The sequence below is a fragment of the Ailuropoda melanoleuca genome, chromosome 11, assembly GCF_002007445.2.
Source record: "Ailuropoda melanoleuca isolate Jingjing chromosome 11, ASM200744v2, whole genome shotgun sequence".
NCBI lineage: Eukaryota > Metazoa > Chordata > Mammalia > Carnivora > Ursidae > Ailuropoda > Ailuropoda melanoleuca.
In genome coordinates this window covers 14660473-14682233 of record NC_048228.1, presented here as the reverse complement: position 1 = coordinate 14682233, position 21761 = coordinate 14660473, and the positions used below count along the sequence as shown (strand labels likewise).

Genomic DNA, 21761 nt, shown 5'->3' with positions numbered 1-21761 from the left:
AAAAATACTAATTAATTTTACTGGTTAAAAAAATTCATTGTACGTATCAGTGGATCTCAAACTTCAGAGGACTTAAAAGGCCACTTGGGTTGAGTGAGTGAGCATATCACCAGTGGGACTTAGAATCTATTTTTTTTAATAAGCCCTACATGATTCCTATTCAGGAAGCTCTGCATCAAACTTTAACACAGGGGCTCCTGGGGGGCTCAGTCTGGTAAGCGCCTGACTCTTGATTTTGGCTCAGGTCATGATAGCAGGGTCTTGCGTCAGGTCAGGCTCTGTGCTCAGCATGGAGTCAGCTTGAAATTCTCTCTCCCTCTGCCTCTGCGCCCCTCCTCCACCCCGTGTGTGCACACGCTTGCATGCTCACTCTGCCTCGAAATAAATAAAAACCCCTTAAAAGAAAAACTTTAACATAGAAAAATTACAGTTTATTTCCCTGCTGCTGCACATTTACTTTTAAAATTCAAGACTTCTTACAATTATAGATATATACTTAAATATAAATCTTTGTGGATAGCTTAGATTTCTTCCCAGAAGTAGAATTTTTGTTCAACAGGAAAATCATTTTTTAAGGTTCTGGATATATATTGCTGAATACAGGGCAAGTCTTCGGAAAGCAAGTATTCATTACATATAACTAAAATGTGATTATTTAGGGGCGCCTGGGTGGCACAGCAGTTAAGCGTCTGCCTTCGGCTCAGGGCGTGATCCCGGCGTTATGGGATCAAGCCCCACATCAGGCTCTCCCTCTATGAGCCTGCTTCTTCCTCTCCTACTCCCCCTGCTTGTGTTCCCTCTCTCGCTGGCTGTCTCTATCTCTGTCAAATAAAGAAATTAAAAAATCTTTTTAAAAAATGAGATTATTTAAAGAACAGAGTTTTTTCTGTTTTATTTGGTGTATCATACTTCTGATCTGTCTGGAATTTATTTCTTTTTAGTGTTAGTAAGGGATCTAGCTTGATTTTTGTCCCTAAGGTCACTGTCCTAATAACTTTCCCTACTGATTTGAAAGGCTTTTTAATTTAATTATTTATCATGATTACATGTACATAAGCCATTTCTTGGTCTTTACAGTTCAGTAACCCCCAACCTTGGCAACACATTTAAATTACCTTTGGAAGCTTTTAAAATATAAGCAGAACCTGAACCCGCCTGATGTCAATTAAAGCAGAATCCACAGGAATGGGGCTGGGCATGGGTAATATTTTTTTTAACTCTCAGCATTATTTTAACTGTACAACCAAGGTTGCTAACCACTGGTGTAGTTAGTGTCATTGACTTCTTTCCTGTTCCTGTGCCACCACCACATGGATATGATTTCAGACGAGCCCAGCAATCAAGTCTCTCTCCCCACCACCACCCCCTCCAAATACACCAAGAGAAAGAAAGGATTTTTATGAGGACAGCATTTAATGGATAGAAAATTTCTATTTTGTCTTCCCTTCAGCGTTGTGGCGCATCGCTTATTAGCTCTTCTACCTTTAGTAAAGATTTACCTTTTTTCACGTGGGTCTCAATTCTTGTGATTATTCCTAGTCATTTCTTTGTTTGGTTTTTGTTTGTTTTTGTACCATCTAAATGATGTTTTTTCCCTTTTTATTTTCTACCTAGCTGATAGGAGCTGTTGCCTTTTAAGAATATTTGTGCTTTACATGATTACACTAATAAGCACTAGTGTCTTTCCCATTGATTCTCTTGGGTTATTTAGGTGGAATATCATATTCCTGGGACAATTTTGACTTCCTTTTCAATACTGATACCTCAACGCTTAATGACAGTGGGAACTTCAGACAGTACTGAGTCAATGCAGTAATAGCAGGCACTCTTGGTTTGTTCCTGTTCGATGTAGTTTTATTTTATTCTAAGCTTCCTAATAGATATAAGGAAGGAACAATGATTCTTAAAATGTAACTTTTTACCATTACTAACTGATCATATTTGTTTTCATTTATGGATGACACACTAGAATACATTAATTGCAATAGATGAGATGGGGTATAGTTTTCTCTCTGTGTGTGTGTGTACTTAGACTATCTAGTCTTGAAATCAATTTATATTAGCCTCATTAAATGAATGAAAAGGTTTTCATCTTTTTCTTGCTCTGCAACAATGTATATAACTTGGGACTTACCTGAACCGAAGATTGGTCAAAACGCTTGACCAATCTTCCATGATCATTAATCTATTGGGGTTTTCTATCACTTTTCATAATTACATTTTTTGTTGAAAATGTGGTTTCCCAGATAATTGTCCATTTCACCTAGATTTCCAAATTCATTAGCTAACAGTAATTCACAGTACTCTTCTATAAGTTTTTTAACCTTCCGTGTATCTGTGCTTACATACCTTTTCTTTCCTCCAAAGTTTACTTGTATTCTCTCTCCTTTTTCTGAGTTGAAATTGCCACAGGTTGCTTATTTTAGTAATCATTTTTTTAAACATTTTATTTGTTAGAGAGAGAGAGAGAGCACAAGCAAGGGGAGAGGCAGAGGGAGAACGAGAAGCAGACTCCCCGCTGGACAATGAATCCAACTTGGGACCCGATCCCAGGACCCTAAGATCATGACCTGAGACCAAGGCAGACGCCCAACCAACTAAGCCACTCAGGCTCCCCTTTAGTAATCATTTTTAAAAATAGAAATAATTGCTGATAATGTGGGTGTGTACTGTAAAGCAACCTGAAATTCAAATAGTCATAATTCGAAGAAAATAAGAAATTAATAGCATTCTGAAGTTAAAATCCCAGGTGATTCTCATAAGTTTGGGAGGTGAGGATAACAAGTAACAGTATGCACAATGTCTTGATATTTTTCAGCAAGAGAAACTTACAGATAATAATTTTTGAAATTGGTAAGAAAATATCAGCATGTTTGCTAAAAATATAAAGACAACTTCTAGTAAAACAATAAGAATGCTGAATGTCGAACCACTAGAGAGAGAATGAAATAGAAAATTGGGTTGCTTGCAAATCAAAAAACAGAAGGTTACACAAAGAACAGAAAAACAGCATGATAAATACCATAGACGTACAGGACAGGTAGAAGTAAACATATAGACTTAGACAGAATTAGACTCATTAAATAAACAGAATTAGACTCATTAAATAAAACAAAGGATGATTTCTTAGAAATTTATCAATTTAAGCACTTAAACAATGTACCATTTTAGATACATCAACAGATAGAAATTAGAGAACATTTAAACTAATAAAAGTGCGTGATTAAATAAAGACATTCTCAACAATATAGTAGAATCTAAAAAAATTTCCTGTGACTGTCTTTTTTTTACAATTAAGGACTGTGTCGTCTTTAGAAAAAAGGGAAGAGACTTCCCACTGGGCTGTGGGCATGCAGTAATTCACAGCAGACAATTTCAAAGAGATAATAGACTCCAATATGTTAGTCAGCCTTTAAACTGGGCGTTCAGTGCTCCTAGAATAGAAGATGACTTTCCCAGTCATATGGGCTTGAAGGGAATCAATATTCAGATTCTCAAACTACATGTGTATTCTCACCTAAAACTGAAATCGAAATCAACTTCTCTTTCAAAATTTTCCTACTACACAAAAGGAAGACATATTTTTCACTCATCCCAAATCCTACCACAGTGCATTGCTCCAAGATTTAAAAGCCTCCCAAGTGGACAAAAGAACAGTTCAAAATATATGATAGTGATGAAGCCTCCTTTAACAAGCACCATAAACCCAACCCATCAATCTAAGTTAGAAATGGGAGCTTTATTCAGCTTTTATTTCCTATGTTTAATAATTTTTTAATCAAACTTTTGTTTTTGTTGTCTTTAATCAGTTGTGTACTAGAAATCATAAAATCCAGAGAACCTGTCAGGAGGATTTAATTTCTCTCTCTCTTGCTCTCTCCATGTGTGTTCACAGACAGACACACACACACACACACACACACACGTGTAAGTATGTATATATGTATATACTCACATACAAACATTTTTTAAAAGCATAATAACATTAGGATTCTGTGGAGAAGGAACATTTTAAATACAATTTCAAGGAAAAAAAGGAACGATGTAAAATTTCTGAAGGTCAAAAAAGAGCTTGTTCATGTATTTTTTAAATAGATGACAGAGAGCATCAAGTCACTATGATACTGATACTCCATTGGATTATAATTAAGAGTGATATAACTGTTCTATTTTTAAATGTCATACACAAATATGCCAGAAATTAAATCCTTTGCAACAATTTAATTATAAGATAAAAACGAGATATACTTAATTTTAGGTCTCTACTAACTCAGTAGGGACACACTATTTTGTAGTTTCTTTTAAGGGATACTACAGTAAATATGCAGTTTAAGAACAATGCCATCTTGAAAACATATGCTAATAGATTCAAAGTTCAAATACAACAGAATTTCCATCACAATTATTTAGTCTATCTTAAAAAGTGTAACTGATATCAACACATTCTCTCTCTCTCAACCCTCTAAAAATACTATGCTGATCTGCTGGACTTGATATATATTATATTATATTATATTATATTATTATATTATATCATATCATATCATATTACAGATATTATGTAACTTGTAATACATAATAAAATAATGCCTTTTACTTTCTGTTTACTCTAAGGATATCAACATTAGTTACCATTCATATTTCCTGGTTTTTGTTTATTCATTTCTGTTTCTCCCATTGTGGAAATGCTTTCTTTTTTTTTTTTTTAAAGATTTTATTTATTTATTTATTCGACAGTGATAATTTATTCGACAGAGACAGCCAGCAAGAGAGGGAACACAAGCAGGGGGAGTGGGAGAGGAAGAAGCAGGCTCATAGCAGAGGAGCCTGACGTGGGGCTCAATCCCATAACGCCGGGATCACGCCCTGAGCCGAAGGCAGACGCTTAACCGCTGTGCCACCCAGGCGCCCCTGGAAAAGCTTTCTAATTCTGTTTTGATTCTCAGTATTTCCAAGGATGAAGCCTCACATATAATATAGCTGGCTGGGGGACAGATCTCTGGAACTCCTACTAATAAGACCCAAGCCTTTTGACAGCTTAAAAGTTTTCTGGATTGATTTCTATAAACAAATGCCTTATTAAAGATTTTTAACAATTCAAAGTAGACCTAGGGGAAAAAATCTACTCTAGTCACATGCTTGTTTACAATTATNCTTAACCGCTGTGCCACCCAGGCGCCCCTGGAAATGCTTTCTAATTCTGTTTTGATTCTCAGTATTTCCAAGGATGAAGCCTCACATATAATATAGCTGGCTGGGGGACAGATCTCTGGAACTCCTATTAATAAGACCCAAGCCTTTTGACAGCTTAAAAGTTTTCTGGATTGATTTCTATAAACAAATGCCTTATTAAAGATTTTTAACAATTCAAAGTAGACCTAGGGGAAAAAATCTACTCTAGTCACATGCTTGTTTACAATTATATATATGTTATTATATGAAATCCATTTCCCCAGTGGGAAATTATAAAAACATTTAAGTATGTTTACATTGAACAAATATTCAAATTATTCTCACATAAACATTTTTAGATGGTAAATTAGAGATTATGCACTAAAAGATTATCCAATTTGTTATTATAACATTAAATTACTGATTTACTTATTAAGAGTTTTTTTTTAAGATTTTATTTATTTATTTGTCAGAGAAAGAGCACAGCAGAGGGAGAAGCAGGCTCCCCGCCGAGCAGGGAGCCCAACACAGGACTCAATCTCGTACCCTGGGATCATGACCTGAGCCAAAGGCAGATGCTTAACCAACTGAGCCAGCCAAGCATCTCAAGAGACTTTATTTTAAAGAAACAATTACAGGGCACCTGGGTGGCTCAGTAGGTTAAGCATCTGCCTTTAGCTCAGGTCATGATCCCAGTGTCCTGGGATCAAGCCCTGCATCAGGCTGTCCACTCAGTGGGGAGTCTGCTTCTCCCTCTCCCCTCACCCCACTCATGCTCGTGCTCTCTCTCTCTCCCTCTCTGAAATAAATAAAACCTTAAAAAAAAAAAGAAACAATTACAAATAAGATCTTTCAATGCTTTTCTTGATAATTCTTACAGAAATATTATTGAAATTTGCTACAAATTGTGTTCACTTAATCTATATTATTTCTTACCTAAATTCACCATTTCAGTTAAATGTAAAATGGACTAATTGATGATAAGTAAAAAGCAATGAAAAATGTAGAAAGAAGCCAAGGTGAAAATGCATTGATGGATATGCTTATGAACTTTTTCTCTCTTTAAACTTGACTTAGACACACAATTAAAGGATCAAATTAGATCTTTCCCTTCATATTTCCAAAGATAATACTAGGTTTCCTGGATTATTCTAATAAAAATACAAAAGTATGGCAAAGTAACCAGTCTCAAACAGCCATATACTTTCGTGGCTGATTTTGGATAAATTCACAGTGAATGCAATGTAAGAAATATATATATTTTTTCAAATAAAGAAAGGAGTGTTAGATATGCAGTGAGCAAAGGAAACTTAAATCATTGGCGAAGTTCACCTAGACATCTAGACAACCAATCTGAATACTGAAAATCTGTATCACAAATAATGGACCCATTTACCGTAAGACAACCGGAATTGCAGCTAGGTCCAAAACTGAGCAGTAAACTGAAGTAGTATCTGGGTAACCAAAAACAAACTTTGAATTAAAAAATTAGAAAAGGCATATGAATTTTTATTAAATTAGAAATACTATTTTTTAAAGATTTTATTTATTTGAGAGAGAGAGAGCACACACATGGGGGGAGGGGCAGAGAAGGAGGGCAGAGGGGGCGGGAAAGGGACAAGCAGACTCCACCAGAGCATGGAGCCCAAGGAGGGCTTGATCTTACAACCCTGAGATCATGACCTGAGCCGAAATCAAGAGTCGGATGCTTAACCGACTGAGACACCCAGGCACCCCAAATTAGAAATATTTTTTTTTAAGAGATTTTATTTATTTATTTGACAGAGATAGAGACAGCCAGCGAGAGAGGGAACACAAGCAGGGGGAGTGGGAGAGGAAGAAGCAGGCTCATAGCGGAGGAGCCTGATGTGGGGCTCAATCCCAGAACGCCGGGATCACGCCCTGAGCCTAAGGCAGACGCTTAACGACTGCGCCACCCAGGCGCCCCTAGAAATATTTTTAAAAATAAAAATATATTCTGCATAGGAATGACCAGTTAAGTTTATCAATATTTAAGATATGCACGATGTATAATTAAACATGTTTTTAAATCCAAACCGATATTAGTTATCTACTATGAGCTCGTCAATTTATGCATATTTGCTTAAATTTCAAAACCTCTAAATGGTAACATGTTCCATATATTTGCAGCTGCCAAATCAGTAATGCTCACAGTGCTTTCACAGTCATCTGCAGACATGCTCAAGGCCTCAAAAAACGTGCATTGCCCAGCTGAGGTCTCACAAGAAGATAATCTGCTTATTTATTTCAGCTCTCTCAAACTGGAACTAGTGTCCTTTTCCCAGACTATTGAGTGCCCTGTTTTTCTCACTATAACTTGTGCCTCAATGAAGCCTATCAAACACCTGTATTTTCTCCGGAAAGCTCACAGCCTTCTTGCTCTCAGGAGTGCTGGAGAGCACTTGAGCACTGAGCATCGGCAGCATTTTAAACAGTGAAATCATCAACAAAAAAAGCCAAAAAATGCAAAAAAAGAAAAAAAAGATACTAACCGATCAAAATGTACAACTGTTTGCAAGTTTGAAAGCTAAAACAAGAGGGCAGAGCATCTTCTTCAACCTTAATTCTAGAAGCAATGGCTCAGTATTTGCTAATACAGTGTTCACTGTGACTTTAGAGGGTGTAAATACCATGGATAAGGAGAACCAACCACAACTGCAGTAACTCCAGAGTCTCTTCAAAGGCTACAGGGTTGAAACCTAAATCATAGAGAAAAGGTTACCACCTTTCCCTGACACAAGCAATATTATAAATAGTCGAGAATTATTAAACTACTTGCTATTAGATAAAAGCTCCTTTTTTTTTTTTTTTTTTGTGAGTAAACTCTAGGCCCAACATGCGGCTTGAACTGGGGACCCTGAGATCAGGAGTTGCATGCTCTCCCAACTGAGCCAGCCACATGCCCCAAAAGCTATATTTCTTATGTAACAATGTATATTGCTTCTGGGAAAACAGAAAAATTTAATTTAATTGTGTGTCTTAGTATTTCTTAATAATTTGGAATCAAGTCAGCATGCTGCCAGTATTTTCGATTGATTCATAGAAATTAATTTGAGGTAAGAAATAACTCATTAGAACAAACCTAAAAAGTCAGAAATGCTCATTAAGTAACCATCACAAATAATTCAGTTTTTCTTACTTGTAGCCAAGCTGACGACAGATCACAGTTGCATCCTTATCAGTCCACCCATCATCACAAATGGTTCCCCACTGGCCATTGATGAAAACCTCCACTCGTCCTTCTTTCTTATTTTCTCCATCCATCAGTCTGATAGGAAAACCTAAGTAATGATTCGAAAGTATTAGAAAAGCCAAAACAGCAAACTGATGTTAAAGTATGAGAGACTTTATAAAATACAATTCATTTTTTATATCAACTATAAAATCTGCTGGGTAATACAAGAGTGAGAGAGAAGTATTAACAAAAAGCTGTATCCCAAGGGACTGGGATACTGTATGGTGACTAACATAATATAATAAAAAAAAAATTAAAAAAAAAAAAGCTGTATCCACTTCTGCAGTATCTTTTGAAGACTTGGAGTCACTCACTTGCTCAACTATGAATTCCCAGCTCTTGGAACAGTACCTCACATACAGAGAACATGCAGTAGCTGTTTGCAGAATGAATGAATGAATGAATGAATGAATGAATGAATGAATAGCACTGCAAAATTGTGAATGGTCTTATTTTATTACCACTCATTTCTAAATAGTAAAAGAGATTTCCTTATGTTTTTGTTTCATGTCTGTTCATCTATCCTTCAACATAGCTAGAAATTTATACTCTAAAGGTGAGATAATTAGGAAGGCATAAATATATATACCCTTGACATGCATCGGTAACTTGAACGTGTAGGGGGAAAAAAAGAAAGGAAGACAGCTATCAAGGACAATTTCCATTTCAGCCTTCCTATTTACTGATGTTTCTAAAAGAAGGGCTTAAGGAATAAAAATTACTAAGATTTCAAAGTTGGATGGAGGTGTTAAGTATAGTATGGTGAGTATAGTTAATAATACTATATTTCATATTTGAAAGTTACTGAGAGTAGATCTTACAAGTTCTCAACACAAGAAAAAAAAATTTGTAACTATGTGAGGTGATGGGTATTAATTAGACTTATTGTGCTGATCATTTCACAATACATACAAATATCAAATTATTATGTTGTGCACCTGAAACTAATATAATGTTATATGTTCATTATACCTCAATTTTTTAAATGCTGAAGCTAAAAAATAAAAATAATAAAAATTAAAACTAAAAAAGTCATTCTATTTTTTTTAAAGCTGAGAAACTGATCTCTAGCAAATTGAGGTTTATCTAAGTTATGCAAATGAAGTCATTTGTCGAATTTCACATATCTCTATCGACATCAATAAATATGGTGCTATTTAACCAAGAGCCCTCACTGCACCTTGCATACTGTCCTGGGTTGAACTGTGAGGTCATTAGTGTGGGCCCTAATCCACTATGACTGATGTCCTCATAAAAAGGGAAGATTTGGACACTGAGATACACAGAGGGAAGACTATGTGAGAAGGCACAGGGAGAAGACGGCCATCTATAAGACAAGGGACAGAGCCTTCCCTCTTAGCCCTCAAAAGGATCCAATCCTGATGGCCCCTTGAATTTGGACCCCAGAAATGTGAGACAACATACAGCTGTTGTTTAAGCCATCCACTGTGTGGTGCTTTGTTACAGCAGCCCAAGAAAACTAATACACTTCAGCTTACCTAGTTACTAGAACAGTCTCCAGCTTCAAGGGCCCTAAGGATTTAGGGGATATCATGAAGCAAGCTGAAATCAGCAGAACTAAGGAGGTGAAGTAAGCAGCTGAAGAACAAAATATCATTTCTGTTTAAACCAACATATGAAATTTCTAGATCGGCATTTGTTCACTGATAGAAAATACTGTTGGCATCATGGACATGTCCTACTTTGATTCTTCTGATCCATTTTTATTTTTCCATCCTTCTTTGTTACCCTCTGAGTTGTTGGCTCTTTAGTTTCTGTCCCTGTCATACTCAGTTTGTGGGACAGGCATCATAGTAGAATCAATAAAGCGAAGTCAAAATCAACAAATGTTTAGGGAGTGCCTACTCTATGCACTGCTTACATTAGCTAAAAAACTTGGGGTTTTAGCCCTGGCACAAAACACAGTATATTTGAAACTTTACATTTCTTATTAATGTATCTGAAAGTTTGGAGGTTTTTTGTTTGTTTAAGGAATAAGGTAGAAAATGATCCTCAAAGAAAAAAAAACAAAAAAAGGTGAAATTATTTTCTTAAAGTTCTCAATTTTTACGTTTTTGGATGTTTGGTCCAAAATTAAGAAAACATATGCACATGGAATGAGATCTCCACATTCCATTCTAGGCATTTTATGGGCAGTTTTTCAAATACCATAAAAATAAAAATGATAAAATGTTTTTAAAGCCTCAGTTGCATCCTTTGTATAAATAATGCATGCAATATTTCTGAACATGATTTTAGCCCTTCATTTTACAAAATCGTTGGATTTTCAATGCTTGAAGGGAAAATTGGATGACAAAAGCTATTCTATCAAAAGTACCTTATTGTTTAAGTTCTTTTTGTTATGGTAGTAATAATATACATGTTTTATTTATAAAATCTTAAATATAAAATTCTTGGGAAAACTAAATAGTACTATGGGTACTATCGGCATATAGTATCTTAAATTATATATAATTTAATTATATATCTCAAACTTGGACCTCCAGTAGAGTTTTCTTTATTTTAATTTTCCTGTAACATTGATTTAATACATTATTTTTAGAAAATAGTATTTTTACTGAGAGGATAAAATTTAGCTTAAGTTAAAAGTCAAAATTTCATACTGTAAGATTGGGTAAGAGACCATCTCACTGTGAACAAAATCTCTCTAGGATTTAATAGTCTGAAATTTAGAATTGGTGCAATATTGGGGTGCCTGTCTGGCTAAGTCAGAACAGCATGCAACTCTTGATCTTGGGGCCACGAGTTTGAGCCCCATGTTGGATGTAGAGATTACTTAAATAAAACTTAAAAAAATGGTGCAATATTAAAATGAGAAATCCACATACTTATCATCCCACAAATTTCCTCCAATTCACACAGGTATTAACTGCATTCTTACTAGAATTATTTTATTGAATTAGAATATTGCTTTTGAGCATTCCCTCTACCATACACCCAAATATAAAAAGTGTTTATTCAACAATTATTAATTTTGAGGACTTCAATTCACATCTAAAGTTAAGGTCCACAAGTTACCTTTCAAATACTTGAAAACAGTAATAGTCTGACAGCTCATTATTACAATGCTAAAGAAGTAAAAAATCTCAACTGTTTTTAAAACGCCGTTTTTTATATCACTATTCCAGGATTTCCTTCTCTACGCTTCTGTTTTAAATATGCAGTCCCTTTTGATAAGTGGGAAAGTATGATCTCTTCAGATGAGTAAGTGGTAATATGATTCTATTCCAAAAGTATATCTGGCTCAGACATAATGTTCTTCGGACAAATGAATAGTTAATAGATGTATTACTGAAATTAGGACCAAAGACATTTATAATAACAATCACATATTTTATTAATAATTATCCTCGGCTTTTTAAATTTTTCAAAAATATATCTAGAATCCTAGAATTAAAGATTTTCAGGGGAACTGGAAGAATTAGTTGCCTGACCAAATGCATACATTTAACCACACAGGCCTTCAGAGAACCCCAAGTAAATATTTGGTATAGCATTTAGAGTACTTCATCACCTGGAGTACTGATACAGTGTGCCTGAGTAGATCACTTCATGATCCAAATACCTGCTCTCTGGGGACAAGGGAATCCATGTCTAGGAAACAGGTTCTATCTCCCCCAGCCACATACAATCACTCATCACATAATCCTGGAAGGATCAGAAATCCCGCAGAAGAAGAAAGGAACAAAAAAGAAGGACAAATGAAAAGAAAAATTGAAAGTATGACCTGTATGGGGTAGAGTGAAATGTTGTATTTCTACTTGATATAATACTAGATTAGTGCAGTGAGTCACCATGGTCTCACAGGTGAGAGCACAATGAGGAATCAACTATGTATTTTGATAAACTTCAGTATACAATACAGTTAATACTGTGGGATTCAACAAGTTGTTTTATTTTATAATGTGAAGATTAAAGCTTCATAGTCTCAAAACAGGAGGATACAAAAGGGGTTGATAACAACTCTGAGGTGAAAAGTAAAGACCACTTGTGATTATTTTAACATCTATTCACCAAAAACTATGTGTTTAGATATATAACGGAGCCATGGTAGTCTTGGCAAGTCTTTTTAATATCTCCCTCTATATTTTTCATTCATAATTATTCTGCCATCCTCAAAAGATGTTAAGATGTTAAGAACAGTGAGATGTTAAGTCTGTCAAGGACACGTAGTTGCTCTCTGCTCACAAAAGGATCTTTACCCACAAATATTTCCAGACTGTTAGATGAGCTAGTTACATTTTATCAGACTCAACTCTAAAGAAATTTGGAATGAGGGAAGAGTAAAGAACACAGATGGGTTTCTAGAGTAACAGGATATCTTAGAAAGACGGATGGGTTATTTACTCCAATAAATCCTCTTAGGAACCCACTGAGAAACTTGCAAGATCTAGGTTAGTACAGAGCAATGAATGGCCGGTGACCAATGATTGACAAGGCCTAGGAACTAAAGAAATAAATCATGGAGGATAGGAGAGAGATCTATTGTTTTGTTCCAACTTTTTAAAATGCTGTCCCAAATTGTTCATTAGAATTCAAGGTGAATGAATGGATGACCAAGGAGGGGGAAATGGACATTGCAGCCTCCTTATTCCATCTTTCAGATACATTTGATTATAAAGATTTTTGGTGAGAAACTTAGGCTTCTACGTAAAGAACAATAACTTGAAGACTAGAAATTTTATACCATGGGTGGAAAGACTCAAAAATTTATTTAGAGCATTATAGAAAACTGACTAAAAGAAAGGCCAAAGCTGAGAAATGCTTCCCATTCCAGACCAGCGGATAGAGGTGCAGGGGCTATTGAATTATGGATACTCCAAAGCTGTGGCCAATCCTCACCCAGAGATAGTCTGTGTCCATTACCACCAGGGTAGCAGGTGATACCAACATCTTCCCGATGGCTGCAGTCATGCCTTCCCCACTGCCTCCAGGAACACTGAACGAAACTGGATTCCTTTCCCGAGCAGCTGACGTCATCCAACCATATGGGCCCTGTGCTTTCTTCAAAGCGGTTTGCAGCGGCTTGTTTGCCATATCTGTGGCAATAAAATAAACACTGTGCATAGAACTGCTGTCTCTTGTTTCAAGGAACCACAAATCGTAAAACAAACAACCTAATTAAACATCATGACTCTGGAGGGTAAGTGTTTTTCTTTCTCTTATCTGAAGGACACAGTTCCGGGGCACCTGGGTGGTTCAGTCCTTGTTACGCATCTGCCTTCGGCTAAGGTGGTGATCTCAGGGTCCTGGGATCAAGTCCCACATCGGGCTCTCTGCTCAGTGGGGAGTCTGCTTCTCCCTCTCCTGCACCCCCTGCTTGTGCTCTCTCTCTCTCTCTCTCAAATAAATAAATAAATAAATCTAGAAAAATAAATAAAACCCCGAAAGACACAGTTCTAAGAGCAGTGTTCACCCCATCAATCACTCATTTCAATCATCTTAACAATTTTTGATTGATTCCACAGGTACCTAAAGGACAATTAATCCTTTTTCCTCATTCATTCTTGTGTTTTGGCTATTATTTAACTCACCAGCCAGAAAGAATGCAAACAAAGAGATGGACTTCCAGTTCCTGACAATGGGAATAACACCATGAACCATAAAATTAGAACAGTTATCTTGTATCGGCCTCTCAAGAGCCACCTGAGGCTCATCTGATTTGATCAGCTTCTCTAGACCTCTTTGGTATCATCCCTTCCAAAATAAAAACTGTGTATTAGTTCAGTGATTCCTCAAGCACTACACCCAGTCCATGGTGAGACTTGGATTTTGGCCCACCAAAATCAGAATAAGGGCGATGCTCTTCGCTTTTCATAAGGTTACATAAATCTGATTTTTAAAATTTTTATAAATTATATTTGTGTTGACTTTACCTGTAACAATGCTCTACAAAAAATTACAATAAATATATACATTATGCAAATAGGGAAGATCTGCAAAATCTTCTGTTTTTGCAGTCTGTACTTTCATTCATCCTTCCCCCAATTTTTTCTTTGTTCTGTAAAACCCAAACCTCCAGAAATCACTGAGCTAAAAACTATTTAAGGTGTCTTTTGGTTCTAAGAGTCTATGTAATTAAACTCTTACTCATAAAATTTTATGTCAGTCCCTTCCTTCACTGAACGTTTTTATTATTTCAGTACAAAGAATCTGAAGAGATCTTTCTCCCTGGCATGAATTTTCCCAGTTATTTTCTTACACACTTATTTATTACATTTATTTAAGAAGATGAACATTTTAATAAATTAAAACAATGCAACTTTTAATTATTCTAAGATTTCCATTTTGCTGACTAATCAAACCTTAGTGAGGAAAAAAATTATCCTAAATCTTACATTGCTACCACTTTGAACTTACACAATTTTTCCACAAAATGCATCAATCTGATTACTCTCTTTCCATATCAACTACATAACAAATAACGAGAGAGGTCATTTTCCTTTGGAATTTCATTTGTACAAAGAAACCCAGAGTTCACTTCTTCCTCAGTTCAAAACGGTACTGTTTTAGAAATTCCTCTGTACGGGCACCTGGGTGGCTCAGTCAGTTAAGCTTCTGCTTTCAGCTCAGGTCATGATCCCAGGGTTCTGGGATCGAACTCAGCATCTGGCTCCCTGCTCAGCAGGGAGTCTGCTTCTCCCTCTGCTCCTCCCCCGCCACCCCGCTTGTGCTCTTTCTCTCTCTCTCTCTCTCTCAAATAAATAAATAAAATCTTTAAAAAAAAAAAAAGAAAGAAAGAAATTCCTCTGTAAACCAAAAAGTAAATATGGCCCATGCCTATTCCACCTTCTAACAAAATCATTTAGAACTTTTAACAAATATTAGTGAGAATATTTTTAGAACCATTAAGCTCTAATACCCTGTATATACAAGAAAAACTTAATATATTTGTGAAACAAAACTAATAAAATATGGAGAAAAACTGTCACCCCATTGTTTTTATTAATAAGGAAAAATATGAATATAGTAACTAATAGCATTTATGAATCTTTCTTTTTTTTTTTTAAGATTTTATATATTTATTTGACAGAGAGACAGCCAGCCAGATAGGGAACACAAGCAGGGGGAGTGGGAGAGGAAGAAGCAGGCTTCCAGCGGAGGAGCCTGATGTGGGGCTCGATCCCACAACGCCAGGATCACACCCTGAGCCTAAGGCAGACGCTTAAGGACTGTGCTACCCAGGCGCCCCTATGAATCTTTGTAAATCTGTGAAAACAGAATACAGTTTTCAGGCCTAACAGGGATTCACTTAAAGGTGAAATGGTATNATATATTTGTGAAACAAAACTAATAAAATATGGAGAAAAACTGTCACCCCATTGTTTTTATTAATAAGGAAAAATATGAATATAGTAACTAATAGCATTTATGAATCTTTCTTTTTTTTTTTTAAGATTTTATATATTTATTTGACAGAGAGACAGCCAGCCAGATAGGGAACACAAGCAGGGGGAGTGGGAGAGGAAGAAGCAGGCTTCCAGTGGAGGAGCCTGATGTGGGGCTCAATCCCATAATGCCGGGATCACACCCTGAGCCGAAGGCAGACGCTTAAGGACTGTGCTACCCAGGCGCCCCTATGAATCTTTCTAAATCTGTGAAAACAGAATACAGTTCTCAGGCCTAACAGGGATTCACTTAAAGGTGAAATGGTATTTGTTAAATAATTCTTATTAATTAAACATTAATATTTATTTGGCTGGTATGTCATTCCCCTTGACGCAACAATTAAAACTGTACTGCTTGTGAAAATTCAAAATATTGGGCAATAACATGAATTTATATCTTCATGATATCATTGTTTATAACAGGAAAAACTAAACTAACCTAAATATTAAGTAAATTATGGTATGAACATTCAATGGACATTATATTGTCATTAAGTTATGACTTAGTATTATAAAGGTAAGAAATACAGATAGAAAAAAGTATGTGCTCACTATTAGAGCTGTTATAAAATTATACACACAAATTATAATAATAATGGTATAAGAATGGGAAAATTATGGGTAGTTTTTAATTTTTATTTTCCAAACTCTAATATTTTATATTACTTTGACAAATTTAAAAATATGTTTAAACATGATTATACCTAGCCTGGATGAAAGTATATTTTTAAGGCTTAATAAATATTTGCAATTAGCTCTATCTCAAGCATGAAATAATTTTGCCAATTTTTTCAAGCTTGAGACAATTCATTCAAGCATGACCCAGAAATATGAAAAACAAGAAAGAATGGGCATTCATGGGCTTCATTCAAATAGTAGCTAAAAGGCATCTTTTGCGGTTACTTCAACCAACTGAAGTCTTTACTCTGGAATGCAGTATGTGTGTGACACGAAATACACTGCCCAAAGTGTGGTACTAGCTTTTACGAGTCAGGTCAAGGGTGAGTTCGAAAGGTCATCTCATGACAAGAAGGCCGTTTTTCTCAAATAAAAGTGATAATTATCATCACATTTGAGAAAGGGAATAATGTAATACCAAAGCATTTGACACTGGACTTCCCTGCAATTTTAGACACAATGATGTCAGAACTAACAATACGTAATAGCAGAGATGCGTCAGAATAAAATGGAGCATTCAAAGCATACAGTCTTACTTGAATAGATACAAAGAAACCTAAAAGTCACCCGTGGCTCTAATCAATTACTCAAGAAGAAGGGTAGTGACAGGAAAGGTAATGAGATAAATAACAAGATATGGTTATTCAAGATATGGCTATTCATCATCATAGAAAATGTTATTGTTTTTTACTGGGGTTTTTTTTGTCCTTCCATATATAGAGAGGTAAATAGGTAGGTAGGTAGAGGTAAACAGATGACAGAGAACATGTATTGTTAGTATTATAGAAAGTACAAGTAAGAATTACAAAATGAGAATTTTAAAAATATAATTTGCCATTTAGCTGCCTCATATCAACAGGTCTTACTTAAATCCCAGCTGTCGGCAAACCACATATGTATTCAGCTCAGTCCAGCCGTCATCACAGACAGACCCCCACTGTCCCCGGTAATATACCTCCAGGCGACCCTCGTAGCTGCCTTTACCACCTCCAAGTCTGATGACCCCATCTATGGTAAGAAGGAGACAGAGACTAAGCAAATCAGTGATCAAAAAAAGGGAGAACAACGTTTTAACTTCACTAGAATTATCACCTCTTCAGGTCTCTCTCTAGGCCTTTTGTTAAGCTTATCTTGGAACTGTGCTCAATGATCTGAGGTCATTGGATTGTTTCTGAAGTATGACATAACATGTATCTGTCCTAACAAAATATTCTTTTCTTCTTTTTTGTACTATTTCTTGAGTAAAAAATTATATTCTGATAGAATTCCAAAGTAGTTATTTAGATTTCTCCAGGTTAAATAATATTGGGGAAATTTCCTGTAGCTTCAATCTTGGTAAGTATGAGAAATATTAGTCATTTACATTTAAAAAATAAGAAAACATAGTAACTTGGAAATAGTTCAAAATTTTAACTGCGAATGAAAAAATACTGAAATACGAAGATAGAAAAAGCTATTCTGGTTAAAGTATGATCTATCATGTCAATGCATTTATTATTCCTTAGGCATTCATAAATTATAAAAACTAGAGCACATGTCTCGCTTTTGTTCTTTTATTGATAACACAGATCTGAATTTGAAGCTTATGAGTTCAATGAATAATTAATTCCCAGAGAACCCTGTTAAGAGCTTCTAGGTAGATTTACAATAAATTTATCCCCCAACAAGTAGATTTAAAAGCCTTTCCCATGCAAAATAATACAAACATCCCCAAATGAAACATACACATAATCCTGGGTAAAGGTCATACTTTTAATGAATCTCTGGATCTTTAAAGTAAATGGTCTCTTAGCAACACAATCACTTCTTAATATAATACTTTACAGTCTGCAAAACACATTTTACTTCATTTGACCATCACTACAACACTACAAGACTCTACTCATTTGAAAGAGGAGAAAATGGAGACCCAAGAAGATGATATGCTCTTGCTTAAAATCTGGCACAAATTTTATATTTCTATTATATATAAACGTGTTATTCTGCTAATAAAAACATCATGTATAGAACTATGTAAATAAAAAGGTATAACTTCGGTATTTCATGGGCCCTCCAAAGTTTTTATTTTGATTTTTCAAAGAAAGTTTAAAACCCCCAATTTTTTACTTCAAGTTATTTTTACCACAGAAACAATGGGTTTGTGATGGCCCCCGACTTCTCATCTTTCCTTTTCCCTCTTCTTCCCACAAAACATATAAATACATGCAGACACACTCATTTGTACTCAGACATGCCCTTCTTATTAACACATGAGACCTATCTGGACAAGCGTGCTACAATTTGGAAGTCAGAGAATTGAGTACAGCCAATTTAACCAAGTTAACTTGGTTCCTTTACTAGCGTGCTTTAACCAACAATCCCATCAATACAGTTTCACTAGCTATAAACACATTCTGAGAGTCGAGGCAGGTCAATAAATAAATGGGCTTAAGTATATACCTAATATTATATGAAATTTATCATTGGACACTGATTTTGATTATTGGGCATTATATATTACAAAAAATATATTTTCTATCTTTTTAGACTATAAAAAAAGTGAAAAATTCAGAAATATTTATGAACAAGGACATACCATGTTGATACACAATTTGTGTCAGTGGTTTGGTTTTCATTTTTTGTGAGTTGCTTTGTTTTGTTTTTAGTTTTATTTGCAGGATTTACTGGCATGCTCATTTAGTTATATTATCTAAATTGAGGAGAAGAGAAGGTAAGCCCAGATGGTGCTGGGGGCAAGTGTTGGTAGATTAATGGGGTGAAACTCTTACCTGTTAGAGGGGTACAGGACACTCCAGCATCTTCTTTATGGTCACAGTTATGCTCTCCCCAGGAACTCTTTGGACATTGTTCAATAGAAAGCTCATTCCCAGTGCAGCGTACCTCATCCAACAGTATTGGACCAGAGCCTTCCCCAAAATACGCCTGATTCCATGCTTTGGCAATGCCACTGAACGAACATAAGAATTTTGGATTAGCCACCAAAAATTCATCTGACAATTTCTTTTGCCCCAGGAAAGGTATAACTAGGATTAATCCATACTTCCCCTGACCAATTCACTCCACAGGTCATACGTGACTTGCTGCACTTCTTTCTGGTTCCTTTTTTTTCTTGTTCTTTCTATTTTTGGCCATCACAAATGTTTTAGACTGCTAGTTACCCCCCAATACTCACTCCCCTTTTCTTTGTTAGTAACGGAACCTCAGATTTTTAGAAGGGCAACAGCTATCCTCAGTAAAGACCCCATTTCCCAGCCTCTTCTCCTTCCAGATGACTATGTTTGTTTGTTTTAAAATAAACATAACATAAAATTGACCATTTCAACCATTTTTAAGTGTACAGTTTAGTAGCACTAAGTACATTCTCATTATTGTACAACTCTTACCACCACCCATCTCCAGAACTCTTTAGTCATCTCAAACTGAAACTGTACCCATTTGAGATGACTAAGTTTTGGCCAAAGATATTTAGGTAGTGCTGTCGTGTATCACTTCCAGGAAGTATCCTTGTCCCATGTCCTCCCGCCAGGTGACTGCAAGGCAGAGGTGATGGCCAGAGCTTGAGAAGCTATACTGGTCCATGACGTGCCACACTAAGAATGAGAGAACTACAAGCAAGAAAAAGCCTGGGCCCTGATGATTGTGGAACCACCATACTAGCCTGGAGCTGGCTACCTCTGGTCCCGGTCCCGTGAGAGACAAATAAACTCTTATCTTATTTATGCCACTGTTACTTTCAGTTCTCTATCACTCAGAGCCAAACATATTTCTAACTAAAACATCTCTCCACTCAAATTTATTTGTGCTAAATTCACTTCTCTCAAAATTCAAAGTGATCCCACGTTCTAGAATCCCAGATTTCAGTGAAGAAGATTACGACTGACTGTCAAAATTATTAATTACTTCAGAATTTGCCATGTCAACCCCTTTTAGGCTTTTAATTTTTAGAGTAGAGTGTTTATATTTTTGGTTTGCTTTTCAATGATGCTCCCCATTCGATATTCAGTAATATTCCCCATTATTTTAGTTGCCTTTTTGTTTCATAAAATTATAACTATCTTGAGAATTTACAACCAAAATATATCGAAGGAGAAAAAAAGGTTTGCTAAATGATTATAATACTCCAACAATGGCCACATCTTGGATAATCAACTTCCTGGTTAAAGAAGAACTTGTTTGACTAATTTTACCAGACACTATGGAAGTTTCTTTTAAGAGAATACATGTCTAAAACAAACCCCCAAACATTTGAAAGTTAAACCCTTTAACCATTAAAGCAAATACTTGTTCCATTATCACCTGACCCACCTTCAGTTTAAAATTCAAAGTTTGCAAGAGGAAGGATAAAGAAATGTTTAAAGGAGAAGATATGAAACAGGGAAGAAAAGAAAAAGAGGGTAGCTTATGCAGGGTATTTTGTTGGACTTAAAATTGATTAATTTAGAATCCTCACACTTGAATCACTATCTGATATCTGTCATGCAGGGGACTCTCAGAAGTCTGCCCCAACAAATATTAAAGATTAATATCTAGAGTTAATCAGACAAATGTGAAAGAAAAAAAATATGCTAACACAAATGATATCATCAAATAATCTTGTGAGTGAATTTGTTTTATTAGAGGAAACATGACAGAACAAAAAGCCATTTCTACTCTTCCAGAAAGAAGGAATACAATTAATAGAATTGTTCAAATGAAGTTTTCAGTTGTTTCAATATATCTGTGTCCCCACAGAAGAGTGTAATGGACATATTTAAGTGTTCATATAATACTGATCCTGTCCAAAAAGCTTATTCTTTCCAAGCAGAATCTTTGAGGAAGAATAGTAGATGTGGAAACAGGCCCTCAGGCTCAAATGGGCTCTATCTTTAACAAGCGAAACTGCCCTGGGGAAGTTACAAAAACCTTCCAGGCATAAAATGATTCTTTTGAGCAAAGGGATGATAATCGCTCCCTTGCAGGGTTCTAAGAATTAAACTGATGCAAAGTAAGAACTCAATAAACGTTGGTTCCCTTCCCTCCTGGCACTACTATCAAGAGCTTCCCCCTCACAGTTGTGAATAGCATATTTTTCACTGCTAGGCAATTGATCTAAAAACCATTCAGTATTTAGTTTAAACAAACATCATAGTTTTTGTTCTCCTCGCTCGCCGAAGGTAGAGTCAGGGGAATGGTAAAAGGGAGAATCAATGAAAATCTCAACATTTTCTGGATTTAAGGTTGTAAATACATTTTATTCATTTATTTCT

The 21761-nt window shown here is 35.6% G+C and overlaps 1 protein-coding gene across 1 annotated transcript in view; it reads right to left on the bottom strand.

Annotated features, from left to right (window-relative positions):
* Nucleotides 1–21761, bottom strand: part of PRSS12 (serine protease 12) — a 68145-nt gene that overhangs the window by 19351 nt on the left and 27033 nt on the right. The window contains exons 3-6 of the mRNA XM_034672102.1: nucleotides 19284–19462; nucleotides 17382–17523; nucleotides 13292–13488; nucleotides 8333–8474 (exon numbers count right to left, since the gene is read on the bottom strand). Of these exons, the coding sequence (XP_034527993.1) occupies nucleotides 8333–8474; nucleotides 13292–13488; nucleotides 17382–17523; nucleotides 19284–19462 (660 nt within the window). The remainder of the gene's footprint in view (nucleotides 1–8332; nucleotides 8475–13291; nucleotides 13489–17381; nucleotides 17524–19283; nucleotides 19463–21761) is intronic.